Here is a 26,526-nt window from a genome sequence, read left to right on the forward strand (position 1 = left end):
AAGGTGGGAGCCATCACAGCCCCTCAGTGTGTTTTGGCCATAGGAGAAGTGACCTGACTGAATCTAAATACCATTTCCATGAACCTTTACACAAGATGTCAGATCTGCATGCTATCTGAACATAGTATCACGTGCCAAAACCCAAAGAAGACTATTCTGTGCTGCTGCGACAACCCTACTATCTTCAGAAAAGCCTGTTAACCCAAAAAGCAAAGCTAAAATGACAAAAAAACGAGGGACGAGGCTGAAGGCAGACAATTTCCAGACAGATGGCTGACTGAGTAGAGTACTTCACTACTGAGTGCAAAAAAAGCCTGTTTGTGTCATGACACCTTTCTGAGTTTAAAAATGCTCCATTCCACACAGAGGTGAGCTGGCTGAGCCACTTCTATGAGATGAAGCAGGAGGCTGCGTCTCGATGAGCTTGAAAAGTTGTGATGTGACATGTATGGCTTTTTCTGTGTGAAAGCACATTGTCCCAGTACCAGGAAAGTGAAAATGAACAGATCTGAAATAGGGTGCTGCATACTTACAGCCCTACTCAGCAATAACATCAGCCCAAACAAATTAGACTGAAACTCATATTCATTAATTTTGTTTGTTTCATTTATTACTGTAGAAAACAAACAGCCTGTAGCCCTTCATAGACTTAGCCTGTTGGACAAAAAAGCCCTAATTACTTATTAAAACGTAAAATCTAGAGTGCTGATTATAAATAGCTGCAAGTAAAAATGAATAAAAAGAGAAAAAAATGTTTTATGAGCCAACAGCTTGCTGATGGCCAAATTTAAATATTTTGAGAAGGTACACCTTTCTACCTTCAGGGAGCCTGTACCATGAGGCAGTACTGAGCATGTGCATTGTGGGTGCCTCAGGTTACAAGTTGGAATATGGAATGAGTGCATGTAGATGTTTGGATATATATATATATAGCTTAATTTCAGGATAGCGTGATAGTTTGACTAAATATCACTGTCACTTCCTGTAGTTGTCACCTTAGATTATATTCAGTAGCACACAATGACATAAATGTTAAGTCCTCTTTTAAATGTCAGTATGGCTCTTATGGGACACAGACACACACACACACACACACACACACACACACACACACACACACACACACACACACACACACACACACACACACACACACACACACACACACCTGCTGCAGATGCACAACATACAGACACACAGACAGTAAATCTCCTTTCTGACACCTTTTGTGACCGGTGTTTCCACATGGGGTGGTGGGATGTCAGAAGGTATAAATGCCTTGACAGAGAGAAAGGAAGGTTTCCAGACAGTCTGACTCAGTTGCTTGGAGCACTGAGGATAGTAAAGGCGATGTCATAGAGAGAAGGTCCCCTCATAGCTGCATCATATTGTCTCAGGCCGGTAAGTGTGACCACATTCAAACATTAACTTAAAATATTTCCCCCTTTTTTTGAAATTTGGAACTCTGTTGTCTCTTGACATGAGACTTGACTGCTGCTGGGCATGGCCGTGGGCCCGTGGCCAGTGGTGGACGGAGTCTTGACAGGGGAAGCACAAGCTCCCTTTTCAGCATGAGTGCGACAGGGGAGACCCCTGTTGTAGAGTGGGCAGTTGCTCTGTAGTGGAGGAGGGTCTGTGACAGTGTGGCCATCAGGGAGTATCCCTCAGACATGTGAGCACGCAGTCCATTTTTCGATTGGTTGAATCGTTCCACCCCCCCCCCGTTGGCTTGGGGGTGATAGACGGAGGTCCGGATATGGGTAACACCCTTGTTGGCGAGGAAGGTGGTGAACTCCAAGGACAGGAACTGAGGACCGTTGTCCATGGTAATTGCACGAGGCAAGCCCCAGCGGGAAAACAGCTGGTCGAGGAAGTTGACCACAGCAGCAGAGGTAACTGTACCCATGGGAGCCACCTCAGGCCACTTGGAGTGCAAGTCGTAGACCACCACGAGGAACCTCTGGTGGTGTGGCACATTGTACAGCTCACCACAGATATCAAGCTACAAGTGGTCCCATGGTGCAGATGGCCAGTCTACTGGCTGTAGTGGAGTTGAAGCGGGTGGCCCAGTCTTCCCACTGGTGAGGCACGCTGCACAGGAGCGGACGAGTCCCTCCAGGTCACGGTCCATGGCGGGCCACCACACGACGTCACGGCACCTTTATTTGGCTTTGACAATGCCGAGGTGTCCCTGATGTGCCATTTGCAAGACACACCCTCTCAGGGCCACTGGGATGACAGCACAGAGGCCACAGGCGATGCAGGCCTCACCCCAGCATGACAGTTCATGCTTCACTCGATAGTATGGCTCCAGTTCTGGTGGGACGCGGGCAGGCCAACCATGTCTGATATAGTCACGAAGCATGCTGAAGACGGGCTCGGCTGCTGAGGCGGACTCCAGATCACGGAGAGAGACCGTGTCCTTCAGTGGTGAGTGGACCAGCTACACTACCTCCTCCTCATCCTCTGGAGAGACAGCAGAGCACTGGGTGATGGCAGGGCGGGATAGAAAATCTGCTACAACATTAGTCTTGCCATGCGTGAATTGTAGCTGGAAGTCATACTGCTGCAGGCAGTCTGACCATCTGTCGAGGTGAAGGGGCCTGTGTCCTCCGCCCGAAGGGTAAAAGACCGTCCATACAGGTACAAATGCCACCTCTCGCACGCCCAAATGCAGGCGAGGGCCTCCCTCTCACCCACTGAGTATTTCTGCTCGGTGGGGCTGAGTGCCCAGGAGAAGAAGGCTACGGGCCTCTCCACGCCGTCATGGAGCTGTGACAGAACGGCGCCCAAAGCCACAGCAGACGCATCACAGGTCACGAATGTGGGGCAGTCCAGCCGGAAGTGTGCCAGGATTGGAGACGTGGTGAGGAGACGCTTCAGTTCGTCGAAACCTGCCTGGCATTCAGGAGTCCAGATCCAGGAAGCATCCTGCCTGAGCAGCATCCTCAGCGGGGCCGTGGCGGAGGAGTACTGAGGCAGGAAATGCATGTAGTAGCCGTAGCCGTAATGACAGCATTGTAAGTGTTCAGAGTACCATCGAGCGTGTTGAAAATCTTGTTCCCCTCCGCTCCCAGCAAGTGGAGTAGGATAGCGAGCTTCCTCACGCTAGCGGCATTATCCAATCCAATGGCTAAAAGGTACAGTTCAAAAGACGTTTTCCACTGATTCCAAGGAACGGCAGGTTCGCCAGGGAGGGGAAGAAAATAGTCTGGAGGTGGCAGAGAGAAAGCCGGGGAATCAGCCATCCTCGTCGCCAATGTTGTGTTGCTAAAATAACGACTAGTCTCAACTTTCAATGCATCAACTCACTCGTTTATTTCCGGAAAACGAAAACAAAACAGCGCGCACCTACGGTGGCCTTTCAGTGTCAAAATGTGCTACGTAAAACAGGCATCCTGAATAATAGGACTAGAACTGTATATATGTATACTGTATGTATTACGTGAACACAACAATGACGTCATGCACACAAGGGCAACGATAACCTCACAAGATCAAGGCGGCTGCAGTTTTTAGAGCCAGGCTGCTGGACCCAGGGCATGATGGGAAATGACTGACTCTCAGCTGATCTAACAGTTGATTGGTTCAGAATCGACTCAACACGATGACGTTTCATATAAATGTTACATTTTTTTGATATTTGTCTGATTTGAAGGCTTAACAGAACACGTGTGGCTGATGGTGACGTTTAGTCGTCAGAGTGACTACATCTGTTCAGATTACAGATCGTCTACAGTCTTTTGTTTATTAACATCAGCAACAGATCACATGTAGAGCATTTTACAGCTACTCTGTCATAATAAAAACAACTGGAGACAGCGTACAAGTTCCTGTTCAGACTGAAGGCTGTTGGAAACAGATGCAAACTGTCCGACTTGACCGCTGCTTTTTGTCACCGCCCCCAGCTGCTGCCGCCTGCTCTCATCTACTTTACAGGTGAGGCGCAGCTCATCTCGAAAGAGCCTAATGTCGGCCGTGTGGGAGTATTACACCATGTCGGAGAAAGATCAGCGACATAAATCGCTACCAGCAAGACTCAGTCCTTGATAACCACAGCATTTGAGAAAGGGAGAAATTTCCCCATGGACAGTGCGAAAGCTAAAGGGATTACTAACAAGGAGATGGAGTTCATGGCATTAGAGATGACCAGCCGTTTCAAAGCCTACACACAGCCCAGTCGTTGTCATTTTGCTGATGTCTGTCTCCCCGAAATATACGTTGTGGCCACACACATTAATGAGCTTATAGCTTGTGTGAGAATGCTTAGCCTCACAGCACAGTGGATTGACAAGTGGATAATATATTAATATTTTATTGATTTTGTAATGGCTTTTACATTTATATTTAATTTAAGTTTAACAATGTGTTTTTGTTGGACTATGTAGCCCAAGTAGTAAAATATTATTGTCACTGAGTAGGTAGTTTTAGTTGTATAGCTGGCTAAAAGGGCCTTTGAAGCAGTTTCTTTCTATGTGAATAAAGGACATATGCAAGGTTGTTTCATAAATTTGCATGAGTTAATTTGTGCTCATTCAAATATTGTGTAACAAAGGGATGAATGACTTTAAAGAAGTTCAGTTATTTTTTTATAATAAACATTTCCTTCTTTCCCTTTCACAATGGGGAAAAAACAACAACAATAAACATTGGCCAAATTGTAATTTTAAACATCGGTTTTGGCTCAGAATTTCGCCATAGGTGCATTACTTATTATAAATGCTAACATTGTAATAAAGTCGGTATAGAAAAGTAACAGCTTGCAACACGAACACCTGCTTGGTCAGTTTTTTATTTTCTAGAACAAACAGTTTTTTGTTTTTTTCCATCTATAATTCAACACAATAACTTGGTTGATTTAAAATAGAAAGTGGTCATTTAAACCATTAAACTATTATTTAATTCCTATTCTTTCCTCCACGACAAAGGCAGCCTTTCATCAAAGCCAGTGCATTGCAGCACAAACCTTACTACCTGAGGTTCTAATTGGCCACTCAGAGCACACAGCCATAAAACAGATGGAGCCTCAGTTCAGCATGTCAAGTTAAGTCTAAATGGTTGCACGAACCAATGAATGGAATTGGCCAAGGCAAAAGGAACAGGAAGGAAATGATGGTCTGGATTATTTGGAGTTATTACAGCATGGAGAACAGCATCTAAAGAACCAGCAAGTTGCATACCATGTCAGTACGAGTGAAGGACTCAGATCCATATGCATAAAAAATAGCCTTGACGCTACACTAGTAAGGGACTTGGCCGATTTCACACTCTGTTTAATGTTCACTGTGACTGGACATGTGATGGACACTTATTCACTGATACAATCTAAAGTAGTCTGTCTCCCGGTGTGATCTCTGTGATCTGAAATCCAATCTAATTCATGCTGGAGGAAAATAATATCTGCTGGAGTATTAAGAAAGTGTACAATGTGAAATGATTTAATGATCTTAAATATGGTGTTCCCATTCTAACAATGAGGGCACAGGATTTTAAAGATCCTACAAATAGGTATGTTAAAAATAATATCTTACACGACTCTGACTGCTGCACTTATCGTACAGCTCATCATCGCTCCTCTTTCCCCTTTCCTGCTTCTCACATGGTATATAAAATATTCATATGGAATTCTCACACGTGTGCGCACACGCACACTCTCTGCACGCTAAAACACGATGTGCTTCACATGCAATAAAAAAAGGGAACCATGAAATTGAAAAATAAATAACATTTATGGACATAGGTGGTCTTTTAAATATGATACTTACCCTGAGATGAATCAACGGCCAGTTTTCTACAGAGCATTAGCTTAACTTTGGACTGTTCTGAATTAATCATAATACTGTAGGATACAGCATGTAGTAGTGGTGCTTGAGTGCAGTCCACACTCTCCTGGGTGCAGAACATAAATATGTCTGATTTAAACGTTGGATACCCCACTTGTCAAGAGATGGCTTGGAGACACTCTGGAATCATAAGATACACATGCAGAACACATTGGACCCAATCTCTGCTGCACTGATTTAAGCTCTGGCACATTCGCCTCTGACAATTCTTGCAGATCCCACGATTACAGCAGGCGCTGCTGCAGACTCATGAATCACTCATCCCAAGATAAAACAGATAAATGCTTCCTACGTTAGCTGAGAGGGAGTGAGAGCGACAGAGGTAGAGAGAGGGAGATGAGGATCGGGATGTGGTGTTGAAGGATAAGATGGCTTCCTTGGATAATGAAAACAAATGAGTAACATAACACAGGTTTAGAAGCAGACCTGTACATTTAAGGCTATAGTTGGAGGGAGGGGGACACTAAAAACCACCCAATTGAATCAGGGAAGCAGATGGATTTACCATCCCTTCCGTAACTTCATTTGGAAGCTAATTGAATCAGCATACTAGCTGCAGGGAAACTGAATAAAATAGAGCCACATTGGACAGGATTAGAATGAGTCTCTGACGATAAAGCCTTAATGAAATTTACATCAGGCATGTTTTCAAATTAGTGTGGATTCTTTCTAAAATTATCCTTGAATTCTTTGGTAATGTTCTTAAGATGATCGAATTAGCAATAGCTGCTGGCAAATTATTTTGAACCAACATACTGTATTTATGTCTATTCAAATTAGAGTTTTTTAATATGAAGGAATCTCTAAACGAATAGCCAGAAGTTAGATATCCAGTTTCAGACAGGTCCAATACGACATGCTTCTTCATAGAAGTCTGATAATGACCCACAACAATCCCTCCTAATATGATCCTCCATATTCAAAAAATGTGCCAAGTCTTATAATCATGCACTCACTGTACATGGCTACATGGTGCAAATTTGAACTTGCCTTTCTGAAACTGGGCTAGTACATCTGCCAAAGCAAGTGCTGGCTGAGCAATTTGCAGTCATGGTTACATCTGTTATACTGGCTTCAGAGGTTTATATCAGTGTGTCAACAAATGTCGGGGGAAAAAAGAAGATGCAATGCAGTTAATATATTACACAGACAGTTTTATATCTGATGCTTGATGTAGGAATGCGACTTGGTGTTGTTTTCACAGACAAATGGTTGGCTCAGTTGGGAATGAGTAAATCCTACTGACATGTTGGATAATTAATATTTTCATGGTAACTCCTGTGAAGGTTGAATCAAGATGAAATTTACATGCACAGAAGTGTACATGCAGCCTGAGAGATTGGAAGGTATGCTCAAGCCAGTGTTCACACATTTCATACTATTTCAGCAACACAGCTGTGGCTAAATGGCTGCGCTTCTCACTGATTGCAACTGAAACCACCTGGAGACTTTGTCCCTCTAACATTCTGTTTCTTTAATTAGTTCAGCAAGAAAACTTGGCTGCAGGTGCTGTTCTCATCGATTCAGTTTTGTGTGTAAAGCAGTACGACAAATAATGATAAAAAGCTGAGCAGCCGGTACAATAAAGGATGTATTTAATGCAATCAGAACTTTGAATAGTTACATCTGCAGTGACAAGTGCCTTTGTCTAATTTCGACCAGATCAATATAGTATGACAGTAACAAAAATATGCTGAATTTAAGAAGTTGGCCTCTGCATGCTGCCTAACAATACATGGTTCTAAGGACTGTGTTTTCCATTGGGGGGGGGGGCTTGAAGGACGCAGAAGGCGTTTTGCCTATGAAAGTTCCCAATAAATTCTTGCTGTCCATGCAAGTAATTTTAAGAAAGTACAGACATGATCAGTGCTATTTCAGATGAAAAAAATCCCTCCTAAATCCTTTTCATGTTACAATGCCTTTACTCTCTCGGAGGCAGCTTTTCTGTTTTAAGAGAGGACATGCTTCATCTTTGCTGCATAAACACTCAAGTAGAGATGAGTTTCAATGGGACAAATTAAAGCTATTCTCCTCTGTAAATGGATGAAACAACATCCCAGCTAATTATATTGATTAAAAGAAATATAGTTTGTTGTCAGCAGAGCTGTATTTGAGGTAGCGATTTGATTAGAAAGCTGTGCGCAACAAAATTGGTGCATTGATAATACACGGTTTGATTACAACAAATGTACGCTTACAGGCACTGAGCAGGAATCAATCTTACATTACTTCTACTTATTGTTCCTTCTAGCCTCTCCTCAACATGAGACAATGCTCTGTGTGATGTGTCAACATGCATTGATGCTTTAGGAACCATTGGCAAACAGCTGGAGTAATTTACTTCCGCAGTATATTAATTAATGTCATTGTAATTCACGAGGATATTTTGAATTGCAGTATTGAATAAAACATGTAAATGCTTAGAATGTGATGAGCACTTTTAAGACAATCAATGCCAATTGCAGAAAATAAGATGAAAATCATTTGAAACATAAAACAAGCACCTAATTGACAATGAAACTAATTCACCATTTTAGCATTACATTTTAATTCTGGTAATTCAAATGTTCTAAGATGTTGACCACAAACCTCACATGATGGGCATGTAAGGGTTAACAACACTATTTAGGATGTCTTATTTTCCGTCCAAATTATTAACTTCTATTTCTGAAATTAATTTCATGACTTTAATGTTCGAATAGATCTAAAATGATAAAATGTACATAGTTTATTATGTAAGGTCTGTGCACTTAAGTAAAATGAAGACAAAGTAAATGGTTGCAAGGTCTATGGTATGCTCCAATTTCGAAATGTAACATAAATTTGATCTAATGTATTATATATAAATATACATAAACATAAATTTTATCGAATGTATTATTATTATTGATATCTAACTATATGTATTATATATATATATATATATATATATATATATATATATATATATATATATATATATATATATCTCTACAGTATGAGCCCTGCTAGCTGTGCTGCAGTATTTTAGTCTACAACTGGTTGAGTCGGATTAATGAGACAGAAAAGGCTCTGTCACTCACAAGACAAGGAGAAGGTGACCCAACACAGCGGGGCAGTACAAGATTGATGATCCCAGATCAAGTGTTGGGTTTCATCCATCTGAAGTGCAGCTTGCTCTGTGCCCAGCATGAAGATGACAAGACTGTTCTCTGACATTCAGCCTGTTACAGTCACCTCTGGTATAACCAGTGCCACCCCAGTGTTGCTGGTAGACTTTGGATGCAAGAAATGCTTTATTTATAGAACTTTGGACCATCCAATTGACCTATAGAAACTTAAGTGGAATTATCTGTCTTGGATGGAGAATGTTTAGGGACCTTTCACAAATTAGATACTCATGCGTTGATTACATAGTTTTAAACACTCTAACCACAAAGAACCACCACCCTGGGTCTTTTATCTCATTTTAAAGCTTGGATTTTGCAAGCCAATCATCTTGCATTAATTCATAGGGGCAATGAATGGAAGGTGGCATTCAAACAACACAGTGCCTGGTGACTTCTTTTAGGATCTCTAACCCTCCTGCTGTGTTCAAAGCACTCAACAACAATGTCCTTCATCATGACACGTTCTAATTAGGGATGTCAAAATGAACACGATAATAACGACTTAAAGCAAATTCCTTTTAACGGCACTCATTTTTTTGACGCACGTCCTGTGATTTGGGCCTCGGGTCTCTCCGTAGTTTGGAAAATCAGGAAGCGGTAACGTTGTGAATGGCTAGCAGAAACAAACATCCTTAAGCAGAAATGGATAAAGAAAAGTTTCTTTTTAAAGGTGATTCAGTTCCTCCAGATGGTTCTTTCGACAAGACTAAAGTTATTAGCATATATAGTAGTGTCGATGTGAATTGAGTTACCACCGGAGTAACATCAAGTCTCAAGTACCAATGCTGACCAAGTATACGGCTGATGCAGAGAACTCTCTTTTCCTTGCCAAGGGCAGGCCAAACTAGTTAGTTTGCAAAACAAATGTAAGAAGTGTAAGAAGTACAAAGAAGTAAGAAGTACAAGTGTAAGGTGGGACACTACATTGTGTTAGTATAACCAAGTAATGTTACATTCAGGTCAATATGTCCATCTGTTGTTGATTGACGGGCTTGAGTTGGCCATATTATGCTTTAAGCATATTTTTGAGCATACAGTACCTTTGAGGTTATTCTGGAGAACATTATAGACAGTATTTGTCATTGTTTTGGATTGTTGCCATAATTAATAAACATTTGCATAAAGCAAAGCATATTTGTCCGCTCCCATGTTGATAAGAGCATTAAAACTTGAAAAATATCCCTTTTAAAGTACATTTAGAACAGATAAAATGGACAATCACGCAATTAATCGATTGACAGCACTAGTTCTGTCTTTTTGTGTCTGAAATGGCACTATCACTTTCTGCAGGTCCCTTCAAGACCATACTCAACACAACTGATTCACAATTTTAGCAGTAAATTCAAATTCTGGTAATACAAATTTACTAAGCTGTTGACCACAAACCTCAAATGATGGGATGTAAGGGTTAACAACACTATTTAGGATGTCTTATTTTCCATCCGAATTATTAACTTCTATTTCTGAAATGAATTTCATGACTTTAATGTTTGAATACATCGGAATCAGCATTTTGTCAAATCCAAAAAGTGTGAATTTAGTGTCAGCTTCATCATCTCTGGTGGCCATTTACTGTACAGATGGATTTTACCAGCAAAGTCAGGAAATAAATGGCAGCAACCTCGTTCTGTCACACAGCTGTGAGGATTGCCAACTTCTACCAATAAAAACTACACTGTTGTGGCAGTGTAATTTATTATTCTTACACTCTATTCACATTATTCACCTACACTCCTGAGGGTGATACAGTGGGTCTATGGAGCTCCGGCAACATTTCATCATACCACCTAGTGTATGTATGTATATTGATCCACCCTGACCATCATGGTATTCATTCAGAATGAGGGAACTATCACTTCCTCAATATTCAGAAACTCCATTCCTTTGCAACTAACTGTCGCCAGTGGAAATAAACTATGATATCGGCAATAAAGAAATGTATGCAGCTAAACCAGTGCTAGAGTAATACCAATGGCAGGAACACTCAACAGGCCCTATACAGCTGTGACTGTGATAGGTCACTTCACTTAAGTCTCTCCACTTGTCTTAGTCTCTCAGGTTTATAGTCTCCCCACTGTTTCTCCTTGGTCCCGTGTGTTCCAGCAAAGATACACTTTCCTCCATGTGCAGGCAGTGCCTTAGCTGCTAAGCTGCCACTATTTACCGCATCAGAATCTGCCTATGCAAACCTCCGCTCTCGCAGTTGTCATTTGCATAATTATTATGTGTGAGATTTTCCTGCTCTGCCTTCGATTAAAAAAAAAAGCCAAATTCTAATCCTGCCTGCAACATGTTTTCTTTAGGGTCCAACCATGCTTGAAACCAAACATTGACAGCAATATCACATAAACATCAATCTTTGCTCACTTAAGTACGAAACGGTTATTATTTAATCCCTGCAGGGGCAATTGCGTAGAAACCTAGTCATTCCATAAAAGGGGATAACACAATTAAAACTGATAACACAAGTGCAACTGCATGCAAATACATAATACATGTATGTAGGCCTTTGATCTACTTATGTGTGATGACTTACCATACCTAATCAGGAACCTAAATGACTGATGTGTGATAATGGCTGTACGCGTATGCTGAATCTCACATTAGCACCAATAAACCATTTGCATAGGGGCTACTGTAGCTTTCTTAAAGTTTTCACACGCAAGTTTGAGCTCACTCTGCATCATCAGAAGCAGGGGTGATTATCAGGGTGTCACAGCCACACACAACACATATTTATCACTTTAAGGAGATAATTGGGTGTGAAAACCTCAGAGACAGGGGATAACAAATGAATCACCAGAATGGAATTACTTTCATAGCTTGTTTTGTAACCTTTGCAGGCTACAAATAAATTAAACAAGTTGCAAATGAAGTGACTTTCAATGTTTACACAATACACGTTTACATTACATTTTGGAATGCTATTTAAAGAAAACCTTCAACCCATCATTATTTATAGTAAAGATGTACATGATATGCGTTATAAAAAAATGTCCTCTATAAAATTAGGTTGGCAATTTTATTGGACTGATTTAAATTGCACGTGTTCATGTTACTTTTTTCTTTGCTTATACAAGAATGTTTTCGCAGAAGCCTAGCGAGGGTACTCGTTTTCACTGGCGAACTAGGGAAATAGTGGAAGGCAATAGCCAAAAGTGTTACTAGCAGTGTGGTTGCTAGAGAAATTGAGTGGAAAAAAGGGGCTAAAATTATATAATGTGAAAGAAAGATGTGAGCTGCAACTGTGTGGAACATATCATTTTAGCAAAAATATGTAATGATTAGGGATGCACCGATCCGACTTTTTCAGTCCCAATACCGATACCGATGCCTGGGCTTTGTGTATCTGTCAATACCCGATACCGATCCGATACCGTTGTTGAATTAATAATACACTGTGTACCTTATACCTTCCTTCCACCATGTGGAAGAGACTAAAGGCACCAGACTTTCCTAACTCAAGATTACTTTCCTAACTAAGACAAAATAACATAGATGTAATGTATTAAATTCTTATTTATTTGTACACTCAACTCTTCCCGCATGAGACACATGTGCGACAGAGGGAAAAAAAAACTAACAAAACTGGATCGGCCCGTGGATCTGTTAATTTTTCCGATCCCAGAACCAGCTATTTTGTCAATATCGGGACCCCTAGTAATGATATGTGCTTTTAGTGATAAATCTCTTCAGTAGAGAAGTGTCTGCACAGCACAAGCTTAGGGGGCACTGGAACCATGCCACTCTACTGGAACTTAACTAAAGGGTTAGTATTTTGTTTAATCTTGTGTACAAAGCTTAAACATGGCACTCGACCAAAGCAAACTCAAGGACCATATTTTTGATTTCTTCTGCTTTGCCAGAGGGATTTGTAGGCTTACATTATAAGGGTGTGAGAAAACATGCTTAAAGTTCCTCAGAAGAATGTTATTTGAGACCTGTGATTTTTTTCAACTTACTTTGAATAACGACACATTTTCAATCAATTGCAGGTGTGGGGCGTGGGTTGACCTCAGGGAGAACCAAAGAGGACACAGTTTTCTTCTTGCTTACAAAGAGGTCAGCCAAGGGCCAGCCGAACTGTCCTCCACTCCTCCTCAAGTGGACCCCCCCCCCTGGCAGGCTTTCATGGAGCAGAGCTGTCAATCTGTCCCGGACAGGATGGATGCCGCCATCCTGTGCAGTGCTGGGGATCTGACACCCCCCTGTCTGTTGCGGTAGACCACCACTGTGGTACTGTCTGATCTCACCATGCCATGCTTCCTGCTCAGCTGAGGGGGCAAAGTGGTGCAGCACCCTCTGCACCACTGTGAGCTCCAGCAGGATTAAGGTGCTCGACCACGTGTCTCCCACGCTGGTCTAGTCGAGGGTCCCACCCCAACTGGTCAGGGAGGCGTCCGTGAAGTCCTAGACGTAATGAGGGGCCGCAAGCCATAGTGGAGGTTGCTGGAAGAGTCTCAGAACATCACATCCCTCCAGTGCGGGGATGTGGAGCTTGCGTTGTTCATTTCGGCTTTGGTCCATGCAAACTAACGCTGGAGATTTCTCATACGCTGACATTATCATCAGAAGTGACATAACGCTTCCCACTGGCATCAAAGCCGTGGACCTCACACAAATTTTGCTGCTGCACCCTCCACCGCCGGTTCCGGGCTAGTGTGGCGGGAACAAAAACACTTGGCGAAGTGCAGCCGCCCCTTGCGCTCCTCCCGGGGGAGTAACAGTAAACCAATAGCGAAGTCTGTTAGCGGGCGGAGCACATAAGATATATAGAACCTGTTAGGTGCTACCCATGAGATGTGATTCAGAATTGACCACCATGATCCAGGAAAATGAATCCTTGCTAAGTAGTTTGTTGACTGCAATGCAGTTAGGAGATGTAAGATGAAGAGACACAATCACGCTATTCCAACCGTGCTTATTCTTTTGTCTGAGGAATGTTTACCATAATCCACCAAAATACTCTCCACAGTCCTGGAACACTACTTGCCAGAAAATGTGGAGTGCATGTGTTGCAATAACACTGTGAAATTGAAAAGTAGCTACTGTCTCTCTGACAATTTCTCTTTGCTATGTGGACATGTTAATGTGCATAATTAACTAATCAGCTTCTGCCAGCTGGAACACTTGGCAGCTTCAGCTCCTCTCTTAAAAACATCTTGAAATATTCTGGTTCCGTCTCCTTCTGTGTAATTTTATCTCCTACCAGACCAATAACTTTAGCTTGGACAGTTCCCAAACAGGTCCCGTTCTTGGTGTTTTTGTTAAGATTTTACAGTGTTTTGTGGCACAACATTTCTATTCTGTAGTATTTAATCTGCTGAAAACTATTGTCTCCACTTGATGATCAAATTAATACCACTGAAATTATTAATTGCATGTTTGCGTTTCAAGTGTATTTCTATAATTAACATGACCCCTAAGTGGATTGCAATATGTCAATATCTCTGACATTCGTCTCCCGAGATGGACGGATGCTTACTACATTAATGTATTGTAAACAAAATGGAATACATATTGATAAATAAGTATTTAGAGTAGCATTAGAGACAAAATCTGTCAGCGCATGACTCCACTGTTTAAGAACTAAAACTGAAACTGAAAAGAGATCTTGTCCAGTCCTATGCATCAATAAATCCAGTTTGATATTTAACGTCTGTAAAGAGTTTCCTACGGCTTCCACTGCACACCAGAGCGGTTGTCTTGATTAATAGGAATACTTAATTTGTCATTAAGGCTGATTAATTCCATTAAGTTTAAAGTCATTCAATAATGTCACTGGGAAGCGATTATTTGCCATGGCAACCAGTATGAAGACATCACTGATTGTGGGAGTTGAACAGATGCATATAAGACCATCACTAAATATAAAGAAGTGGTTCGCTCCAACAGCTCTATTGGTATAAATGTGAAAAAAGCACTTTACAGTATATAACTCTAAATGTCTACTTTTCAAAAGTCAGATATTGTATATGCCTGTGTGCGCAGAAATGGGCCTTGGCAATGGAAGCCATTGATTTTCTCACTGCGTCTGTATAGCATCTCCCCTTTCCTGCCGGCACAGCATGTAATATGAGACCACAAGTTTTCCTTTACCCACAGCAATCAATTTTGTTTAGCAGAGCTCCCTGGCCTGGATGGGGACTGCCTAAGTACCTGTCTCCTCCAACTCACAGCCCTGCATACCCTCACCCTGGGCAAAAAGCTTTCAGCGTAATAAAAAACATATCTGACTTAAGACCTGGCCAATCTAATAGAGCGCTAACTGTGTCACTGCTAGGGAGGCGGTATGTATGGAGTGAGTGCAGCACAAAGGCCAAGAAATCACTCTGATCTTCAATTCCCTGAGAAGATGATCCACATCACAATTTCTTCTATGGTATCAGTTTTACAGCTTGACGTAATATGTGTTTTCTTACTCTAAAAGCAGATAGCATTTATTGCCTTTTATCTTAAAAGAACAAAAATAAAAATCCAATATATGAGACCATACGTGAGGGCATGCTGGGCATTATTGAGTCTAATTGATATGTATCTTAAACTCCCTAGGCCTCCATCAATCTCACATATTGTTAAGCAGAAAGACTGAGGTGTAAACGTTCACTTAGAGACGTGTCTTGTCCCTTTCAGGAGACATTTTCAGCCATCAGTTACTGAAATGAAAACAAGTGGATTGGGTGTTTTCACAGAGATAGAAAGCCTAGGCTGCAGCCAAAGATAACAGGGATAAACTCTTCCAACAGAGGCAGTGTGGGTGTTGGATGAAAAAGGACTGGCATGAAAAAAAAAGAAATAAATACCTATTACTGACTGTTTCTAAGAATAATACTGAGAGCTAACTAATAGACGGGGGGGTTTAAGATATCATTTACCACACAACTCACACTGTACACACCAAAGAAGTATTTCCCTATGAAATATAATTGAATCCATTGGCATGCATTACCATGTACACACCATCAATTACTATGCCAGGGAGGTAAGAGCTAATCCTTCAGCAGAGTGAACCAGCTTTCTGCAAGAACCTGGCAGTCTGTTGTTCATTTCCCAGCTAATGTATTGATCAAATCTCTACAATAGCTGCAACAGATAACACATTTAGCTACAGATAACATCTTACCTGTAGCCACTGTGACTGGTCACTGTGTCCAGCTGTCCAAGCATTGACCTTGCCTTGTTTGTCCAACCGGGCCTTTCCAGGCTCCCAAGTGAACATGTCCATGTTGAGCGTCCTGAAGATGCTGGAGGCTGTGACCTGGTAGTCCTGAATATGGCCTGACTTCATTCCCAGTGGTTCAGAGCAGCCTGGCAACAAGAAAAACAAACAGATTTGTTCAAACCTTCCTGACCCCCCGAAAAAGTATATTTTCAATTCTGTTACCACATAGGAAAAAATATAGCATTACACAACTATTACCACTTAACGCTGCTTCAGGACATCTTTATTTTCTCATCTTATACAACCTGTTTATGCTTTTAATTTGTGTGTACTTACACTTTTCTCTTTATTTGTACTCTTTATGCTGATGTTATTGATTTATTATCCAGGTGATTGTATTAGATTTTCTTGTAACAGCTGAGGGCTGGGGGTGTGGGTGAGAGAGGGCGAGCAAGCTGTCTGTACCTGTGTATTTGTAGTATATGTTTCTGATGTGATGCTGTTTTGTTTGTATGTGTTTTATAATTTTGTAATTGTGTTTATAGGACTCCCTCAAAAATGAGATGCTACATCTCAAGGGGCTATACTTTCAATAAATTCAAATTCAATTTACTCACCTGTTAGCTCACAACCGAGCAGCTCCATGCGTAAGGTACAGTGCCTCCTGCAGACTTGGGGGTAAATGCGCACGTACTGGGCAGCAATGGGAGGGGTGAAGGAGTTGGCTGATGGAGCGTTGTTATCGACATTTCCTCTGAAAATCTGTTGCAGGGGATGAAATAACAGCAGATGGGGGCGTGGAGGATAGTGAAGCAGATCAGTTTTGCCGTAATGTAGCAGTCTATCTGGCGCGGTCTCTAGTGTCTACTCCACACTCAACAAATTGCTGTCATTCAAGGTCAATGAGCTGGAATTACAGGGAAAAATAGACAATTTCTTGCACCATTTGAGCCCGTAATTCATAAGAACAGTGGTGTGTTTTAAATTAGTGCCCCAATTATATGGCTATACCTTCTGGAGAGTTTTATCCAAATGACCTGAGATAGTCTGACAGAAACTCTCTGATTTAAGTGACTGATGTACTGCATGTGTGAGGATTAGCGAGAGGGCAACAGAGAAGGCAAGGGAGAGACGGAGCAGTGTGTTTTCAGGCGTTAGAGGAAAAAGGAGCTTTCACTGTGTGGCAACAGGTCAATGTGCACTAAAGTCCCCAACTTATATTAGATCAAGAATCAGGGCATGTAACTTCCTCAAACACACTGACAGGTCTTACTGTGCAGGTATTTATCCCAGTCTGCACATACGGTTACACTTCCACCTCCAAAAATACTGTATACAAATGTACACTCAATCATGCACATTCCTGCTTTCTGTATGCCCAATTTTAAAAACAAGACAGACAACACACAAAACTGAGATCACAGAATATTTAAGTCCAGACTCATTGTTCAGTGTAATAAATTTAGAAAAGAACGTCGGGTCATCTGGAGCTTGGCCAAAAATGGAGGACGGCCGTGGTTTGCTGTCAGGAATGATAGAACGCTCTGTGGCCTATTTGGTGGCCGTTCATCCCCAAATAGTATAAAAATTCAATCTAGAAGTCATAAAAGTGGAGGGGGATAAGGGGCAGCAAGATGGGCCCGGTGTGTGCTAGCTAATTAAAAAGCCATCTCATCATGTCCTCCACCCTGCCCTTGACTGAGTGAACAGTCTCCAGTTGCTGTGTGTGCACGTGTGCGAGTGTGTGTGTGTGTGTGTGTGACTTTGTCTGTGTATTACAGAGTGAGAGGCTAAACGGAAAGAGTGGAGAGATGACAATGGGTGTGTATGCATTGTATTTGTGTGCCCACGTGTGTCTCACCATATCATCATCTTTGCCCTTGACTTTGTAAGTTCTCCAGGTCTTCCCGTCATCACTGTAGGCTACTTTGTAAGACTTGACGTACTCTGGGCTGCCGATACGCTTTGCACCCTGGGTAATTAGGCCTGTGACCCTCATTCTCCTCTGCAGGTTTATCTGTGGAGTAAAAAAAAAGGCAAAATCAAGAAATTATAGCTTAATTTCAGTTTAAATGTGTGCATCTGTGTCTGTGTATGTGCACAAGCTGTGTGCGCATGCAAGATATGGGGATCAAGTCACCCTCTTGTATCTTTTCTGTCAGGGCCATCCATCTTATTCAGAAAGTCTGCGATCAAATGGAACATTTAATCAATCCTCGCACTTCAGATCCAGTCTGTCAACCCTGTACAGACTGTCAATATGGTGCCAATGTAAAACGGCTTGGAGAAAACAAGAGGAGAAGAAAGAGCTAAGAAAGAGGTAATTGATGAATGTTTTCATAGATCCTGCTTAGCCTGCACAAAGCAGGTTGTTATTATCTAAGCATGATAGACATGTTACACACCAGTTTAAGGTTTGCTTTGACATGTTTTTCACTTTGATAGAGTCCATTTTCACAATAGTGGATCTATTTCAAATATTTTCCTCTTTTTGTTGTTTGTTGTTTTAGGTTTTTGTATGTGTACTATATGTTTAAGTTATGCTTTTGTGTTTACATGCCAGCATAGCACTACATATTCAAAATGCTTAATTTAGAGATTTCACTTTCAATTGCAATTTTGTCTATAAATGCACATATACAGCTTTAATGTTAAATATTGCTTTTATTTCTTTATAAATTTAAACTAAGTGGCCATCACACTGCATGGTCAAAACTGAAGCCAATGCTAAAGGTTCACATCATTAATGGCTGCAACATGATGGCTCCTAAAGGCTCCCTCCATACAGGGCCAGCATCTCTCCTATGAGTCATTGTAATCTTCTATAACGTATATCATGGTTGCAATTAAAACATGTTAAAGAATGATACATTTTGAAGCATTCTTGTTTGATTGTCAGGAGTCATATTACACTAATTAAGTGGTGGTTGGTGCTTCCTTATCTCCACCCATGCTCCCATGTCTCTTCCCACAATTGAATAACCAGCTTCAGAGACCTACAGTACGAGTGATGTTATACAGTATATGCCACATGCATGTTTTTCTACAGCCTATGTCTTAAACCCATCTTTTCTGGTTGACTACAAAAGTGCCTCACTTTTCCTGTAATTCTGGTGAACTTGTTTAAAAATTTAGAGAAGTCTCTGGGGTTATTTTGCTATTGTTCATAACGCCCGATGACAGCTGACAACAACTCACTTCACATGAAGAAGCCTGTGGTGACTAAGGAGCGATGCTATATCTTTTCTTCTTTTTATGTGGTGACTATTAATATTGATACAAAAAGTAGGGCAGAATAAAACAAGGAATTTCAGTATCATAAAACTGTAACACATTTGTAATAGTCTGTGACAAATAAAGTAAGTAAAGTAATTAAACGGTGATGACAATTATTCATTAATCATTTTGGCACTACATTTACAACAAGCTTATTTTCAGGAACAAAGACACTTTGCCTTGTCTAGCTCAACCTCTGACAAAATATAAAAACACAGCTGTCTAGTCTTCCATAGCTGCAGAACAGATGGGCAGCAATAATACAGTACTGAGTGAGTATTAAGGAAAAGACCATTAACCTGAAATGGCCAAACCTAAAGAAAGAAATGCAGAGTAAAACAGAATTAAAATGACTTCTATGAATTGGACTAGTATGGCTTGAGGTTGCATTTATTCTTACCACTTCTTACCAGATCATGCATTCTAGACAACAAAATCCACAACTTAATGTGATGTTGCAAACAAACAAGATCATATTTCAGCTTACGTTTGTGAAGCTGAAGTCAATTTCTATTTAAGAACATTTTAAAGCTTATCCATGAGAAATGGGAGTCTAACTTCACTGACAGTGTGACCACATTCAGGATGGTATTCTGGGGGCTTGAGCTCATTTTCCGGTTCAGGAATGTTAGCATTACTATGAAATAAGGCAATTTACAAGTAAAATATTTGAGAGCAAATAAAGTTAAAGAAAGCTTAAACAGCCCACCAAGATATACGCTCCTTTTCTGTTAATGAAAAAAACTCTTAGTGGTGTATCCTGAGGACATTAGAGATTAGAGTAGTAGTACTGGTGCTTACGGATCCAGCACAAGAAAAGAACTGTTTATGTTCACCAACCTTGTCTAAACTGTCTAAACTAATGAGGTAATGTATAATAAGTCTATTGCAGCGATGGTTTCCTTTCTAATTTACATTTGTAGAGACAAATTACATACATTTTTTACATACTTAAACCAACGTATCAATTATACATAAGGACCCCTCTTAGAGCCTCTTGAGCTGCGATGACCCACTCTTTCTCATTCACAGCATTCCTTCGCTCTTCTCAGTTTTCTCCATAGAAATAGATACTTCTCGCACTAATTAGAAGCCCTGTTACTAAAAGGCCACTGCCTGGGTAATTGGGGTGATCCTTCGCATTTTTAATGACCACTGAGAAACATACGTCTGTCACTTCAGGGCTAATAGTGAAGAATGTATTTGTTTGAGTGAGGAATCATTGAAAACATCCTCCATGGGCAGACCTTTGTCTACAGACTTATATGTGGCAGTTAAAAGGAAAATACCGCAGTCGGAGAGGCAGTTCACTTAAAACGCTTAAATTACACACAAATATTACACTGAGAATTGCAGATTACACCACTACAAATTTAGTACATAACATATTTGTTTGAACTAAAAAGTTGTCAGTTTTTTTTTTTTATTTACCATTTTCCTGCACCTAGAACTATTTGACAAAATGGCCATAATTCTAGAATGCATTGTGCAATTGAACCCAAATTTCACACATGCACAAATGAACTCTAAGCTGAATGTGATAGCATTTTTACTTGCCATGCCGTGGTCATGCCACTGAATCACTTCAGATTTTTCACATGCTATCCTCATACCAAGACATACCATTACTATGAATGAAATATTTTCCAAAATCGGCATGATTGTCTACATTTTGATGCAGATCTTTATCAAGGTGCGGAACACAAATGTCTTTTTAGTATGCACTCTCTACTGTAAGTTAGTGCAACAGGAAGCTAGAAGGAACACTGTAGAAGACGTTTATAATGAACTCTTACCCTCTGACCATTTCACCCTTTCCTTTATCCTAAAACACAAAGTGTCTTGTATACAGTATGAAGTGCTCTGGGTAAAAGCAAGAGCCTTATAACAACTTCTACACCACATCCTTTCTGTTCATCTTCTCTTGTTATTTTTGAACACAAAGGAAGAGCCACTTGTTTGGATGGTGTGATGTAACCTATTTCCCCTCTGAAAAACATTCACTGCTGTGAGAAAATATTCAGCATGTAACCATAGGCAACATCCTGGATCTGTTTATGTCCTGTAGCAGTAATTCAGACACTACCTTCAGGAAACACAAATGTGAAGCATCCTTAACATCTTTGGGACTGTTTTTTCACAGTCACTTTTAAGAAATTATCAATAAGGTCATGGTTCATTCAAAAATATATTTTCTAGCCTGTTGAGATCCCAGTACAGTAATGACTGGGATGTATTTATCGTGCTTATATATAACAAGGCAGGTCATAAACAAGTGAACCAGTGTCACAGGATGCGTTAACATGTGCAGATAATTCCAGTTCAAACTATGTTTTTGTTCTTTGGATTTATGTTTTAATCTAGATGTAGAGCCCAGTGCAATAAGAAATCCAAGTATGCATCATAACTAGAGCTGAAACGATTAGCCGATATATTGATTAGTTGACCATCAGGAAATTAATTAATTGAAGTTAATTAACTAAATATAATAATTGATCAATAATTCCTGTCATTTTTCAAGCAAAACTGCCAAAAATTCGCTGGTTCCCGATGTGAGGATTTGCTTTTTTCTTCTTCATGTATTAACCGAGTATTTTAGGTTTTTTAAATTGTTCGTCTGACAAAACAAGCAATTTGAATAGGTCATCTTGGGCTCTGTGGAATTATAGCAAGCATTTTTCACTATTTCCGGACATTTCATAGATAGAACAGTCAAGTGATTGATCGATACAGTTATCAGCAGTATATTCAATACAAAAAATTATCATTAGTCGTGGCCCTTATCGTGACTAAAACTTCAATTCTTCCTTTAAAATGTATAGTTCTGTTATGCTGCTGTAATATATCAGACTCTGAAAGACCCAGACCTCACAGTGATGAAAAGCATCAAATAACTTTTTATACTTTCATTTCAATGCTCTCCAGAGCTTATTAAGCCTTATTTAAACAGGCAAAAATATAGTTATTAATAGCTACAGCTGTGAAAATGTACCTGACTACACAGTGGACTTATGGGCCTTTATATTGCCAAAACCACTAACGATTACCAAATATAACCATACTAACAAGCAATATCTCAAATGCATACAAAGGTGTGGAGCATATAAAGTAAGAAATGTCCTCTGTTGATTACACACTGGGATCAAGACTGTTGAAGGAATTGCAGCAGTATTGTAACAATTACACTGTCCTTGAAGGTAGCAAAGAGCCCTGTGGCACTGGCAGTGCTGTGTAAAAAATGCATGTGAGCACATACTTTACACACTAACACATGCACAGATTTAAAGAGCCTTATCTCTCTCATTGTGCTCTCTTTTTCTTTAACACTTGTGTGCAGACAGTAGGTACATACATACATTTGAGATACTGGTGACACATTGTAAGAATAGCCACTCCAACCAATATCCCTCCAAGAGCAGAGCGTATAAATAACCCAGACCGTGTCACAACCTCACAGTAATAGCCAGTGATATGCAATCATGTTATCATTGTGTTTAGTCATAGGGGCATTGCAAACGTTTAAAGGATTTGAAATGGCCTGAACAAACAGCTCAGATCTGAAACAACACTGAGATGCTGTGGCAGGACCAGGTATAGGCAGCCCCACCAACCACATGTCAGTGATTCCAAGCCGTTCTACCTGGGAAGAGGTGGTCATAACTGTTAGAGACTGTTGAATTACTCACAGCAGACGTGTTTCTAGCGCTAGAGTGCTGCATTAAGTTTAGGCTCATGAACCCGGACTCCTTTTCATCTAAGAATAAGTTTTGGTAGGACATTTTAATGTTGTGATTATAGAACAAACCGTCACATCTCCACCACATAACAGGCTGTAGAGTTGAATATTCTAGCAAAAAGGTTTGCACTGGAATGAAAAGAACAGGCACAGGATTATAGTCTAAACAGGTTACATATATACACTTATTGGCAAAACCCAAAAAATGCTGATGGAGATCTACATCTGAACATTAAGTCATTAACAGTTTACCTTCCATTAAATTATGTACCCTCTTAGCCTTCACAAGTGATTTGGATTGTTTCATTGTTCCAACGCAGCCGGCAGGAGCTATATTTTGCTGATATTGGTCAGTCCGGCAGCATATTTCCCTTGAGTGTTCAAATGCAATTTTATGTGTGAGCTAGTCGTGGTGAGGCTGTGGAAAACAGATATTCACACAGCACATAGATGTGTGAACAGTAGCAAGCTCAATTCACAAACACATGAAGCAACATAAACACAAAGAAAAACATATACGTGAATGCATGTTTCGTCTGCACCTTTATGATGTATTATTCAAAGATGTTGGTCTGTGTTTGATTTGAAAGAGCTGGCATCCAAAGAGACATACTGCACCAGAGAAAGCCTTACAAATAGCCAGACAAATCTGATCCCTATCCTGATAGGGTTGTCATCATCAGTATAACCTGTTTCACATGACAGACATGCAAACGCATTCACGCCACATCACTCTGCACTACAAAAGCAAACACCCACTCCTTAGCATAATACCAAAAAACTGACATGACTGTACACCTCTGTACTCACTTCCCAATTATCCAGGCCCTCTGTAGAAACACACAATGCCTACAGCATCCTGCGCAACATCCCACGTGGCATCATTAAAGTCAAACAAACTGCCTGAATGTTTTATGTCCCGTCCTCCTCAGCCTCTCCATGTGCCAGGCTCCTTTTCTCTCACTCATGTCGGCTGTTTCTTTGACGCTCTCTCTTTCTTTCTTTTTTTCTTTTTTACAAATCCATTTTTGCCCTGAGTTGCTTTTCTCTTGTTGTTAGTTGCAGCTTCACTTTCTCCATCATGCTGTCACGCTGTAGTATGTTTTTCTATTACATTTTGTTCACGGTTCACTGTCCGTGTATCATGTATCTGATAACAGCCCACTACAAAGGTTGCTGTCAGCATTTCTGTCATCACAGAAGGGAATCAAGAATAAAATAAATGTAACAAAGCTGAAAAAACATTATTTATATAATAGCAAATTGACGATAGTTACGTATTGTAACTCCCGATTCTATGAGTATAGACATAGCCCTCTAACTACCTAAATCATTATTTAGTTATTATTACTGCCACTATCTATCTATCTGGAATACTATGCAATCTGTTGGATGAAGGTGTCATGTGGTCTGGACAAAGCCTTCGGACTGGACACAAGTTGGGGGGACATTTCTATATCATAGCAATACATCACCTGGCAGTTGTATTATATGCCACAGCCGTTTTAGCACAGGTCATGATGTATGACTATTTGCTCAACATAAATCCAGACAGTTCTACTGTACATAGGTCATACACTGGAGCCAGATCATTTCAGGTGAGGGAGCTGCAGCAGCTTAATGCCTAATGCAGTGCAATCTCAAAACCCATTAGCTATTGGTCTCACAACGATTTAGCCTCAAAGGGGCAACGGACAATATGTCAGGGTTTCCGGTGTAGACTTCCTCTTCCGTGCGTCGCTGCCAGGTCCAATTAGTAACTTGAGATACGGGAATGGAGTTGGGAGCTGAGAGACAACGTCTCTATGAACAGATATCAGCATATAAATGCAGATTTTAAAAACAAATAGCAAAATCATCAACAGATGAAAGCCTTTGGGTTCTGAGATTGCATTTCGGCCAATGCCTGCTCAAATGTGATTGGTCAATACTACTTGGACTAAAAACAGAAACGCTTCCGATACCAAAATGTTGTTCCTTTGCCTACAGATTCTTCATTTTTGCATGTATCTGTTTATAGAGATTAAATGCAATGAGACATACAACATAGGTTTCTAGGGTTGTAATTCTATAATTACACATTGGGACTGATTGTTCTGCATTAAAACAGGCCCAATGAATTAAAAGCAATGGGCATTCAGGACCACAGTGGAATTTAACTTTTCAATATGTCTACTGTAGCTCTTTGACAATAAGCTCAGAGTAACAGCACGGCATGAAGGTTACCTTTAAATAAGCCTAAGTAATGGGAGACTTTCAGGTATCAATGCTTTGCTGCTTTTCTTTTCATTTCACAACCCATAGGGCTGTTTTGGATGAAGGAACCTAGTGGGTCATAGAAACATTCTAAAGCAGAGATCTTCAACAGGAGGTCCTCAGAGTTGGTGCAGGGGGGCCGCCAAATTATTGTTTGATGGTTTTAATTTTCTTTTTAAATATGTTTGAAAATGTACATAAACATGAATCCAACATATTATTATTAAATATATTGTTTTTTAATGTAGGCTACACAACATTGATGATAGGCTTAAAGCAACTTGTAACTATGTAACTTTTCCCGCTTCGGTCCCCCTACAGGTTGGAAGCGGAATTGTCCATTACATTACATTATGCAAGTTTGCCAGATCGGGTAGCGGATCTGTAGTTCGAATGAACTGGACAATGTAATGTAATGGACTATTCCGCTTCCAACCTGTGTAATTTTCAACTGTAGTCCTAATTACCTACCATGCATGTCTTTATGGTGGGAAGAAACCGGAGCACCCAGAGGAAACCCACGCAAACACAGGGAGAACATGCAAACTCCACACAGAAAGGCAACCTGGATTCGAACCCAGAACCTTCTTGCTGTGAGGCAGAAGTGCTAACCACTGAGCCACCATGCTGCCATTTTAAAAGCTTAGTATTGTATGCACCATAACAAGGTATGTATTGGGTCCTTGCTCTATCTCTTTTTCAGCTAAGGGGTCCTTGGCCTAAAAAACGTTTAAGACTCCTGTTCTAAGGTATTTACAAAGGGACAAAAAGAGGGACTTAATTGTTAAGCTGAATTCAATATTTTTTTGTGGATAACAGGAAACTAACTGTAAATATTACCGTTGAGTGTTACGCAGTTACAACTGTGAGCATGTCACAACTAAACATCAGAACAAGAGGTAGCACAGTTAACTGTTAGCAAACCATCACAACAGATGCAACAGCCACTAGCTAAAAACAGCTATGCCCTTTCACACTGTTGCTTACACTTGACTACACCTGCATCTGTTCAGCCCCCAGCTAACACTTCTTTATTGCTCTTTATTACCAGTAAGTGAGACATCACTTTAACAGTATGAGTAATTAACTCTAAAGTTAACACTG

General features: G+C 40.6%; 1 protein-coding gene across 2 annotated transcripts in view; it reads right to left on the reverse strand.

Annotated features, from left to right (window-relative positions):
* LOC116056698 (EGF-like repeat and discoidin I-like domain-containing protein 3) overlaps positions 1 to 26,526 on the reverse strand; it is a 118,580-nt gene that overhangs the window by 13,731 nt on the left and 78,323 nt on the right. For both annotated transcript variants that reach the window (XM_031308987.2, XM_031308986.2), the window contains exons 6-8: positions 18,016 to 18,171; positions 16,772 to 16,916; positions 16,116 to 16,300 (exon numbers count right to left, since the gene is read on the reverse strand). In XM_031308987.2, coding sequence (XP_031164847.1) covers positions 16,116 to 16,300; positions 16,772 to 16,916; positions 18,016 to 18,171 — 486 coding nt within the window. The remainder of the gene's footprint in view (positions 1 to 16,115; positions 16,301 to 16,771; positions 16,917 to 18,015; positions 18,172 to 26,526) is intronic.

The sequence above is a fragment of the Sander lucioperca genome, chromosome 2 (assembly GCF_008315115.2).
Source record: "Sander lucioperca isolate FBNREF2018 chromosome 2, SLUC_FBN_1.2, whole genome shotgun sequence".
Taxonomy (NCBI): Eukaryota; Metazoa; Chordata; class Actinopteri; order Perciformes; family Percidae; genus Sander; species Sander lucioperca.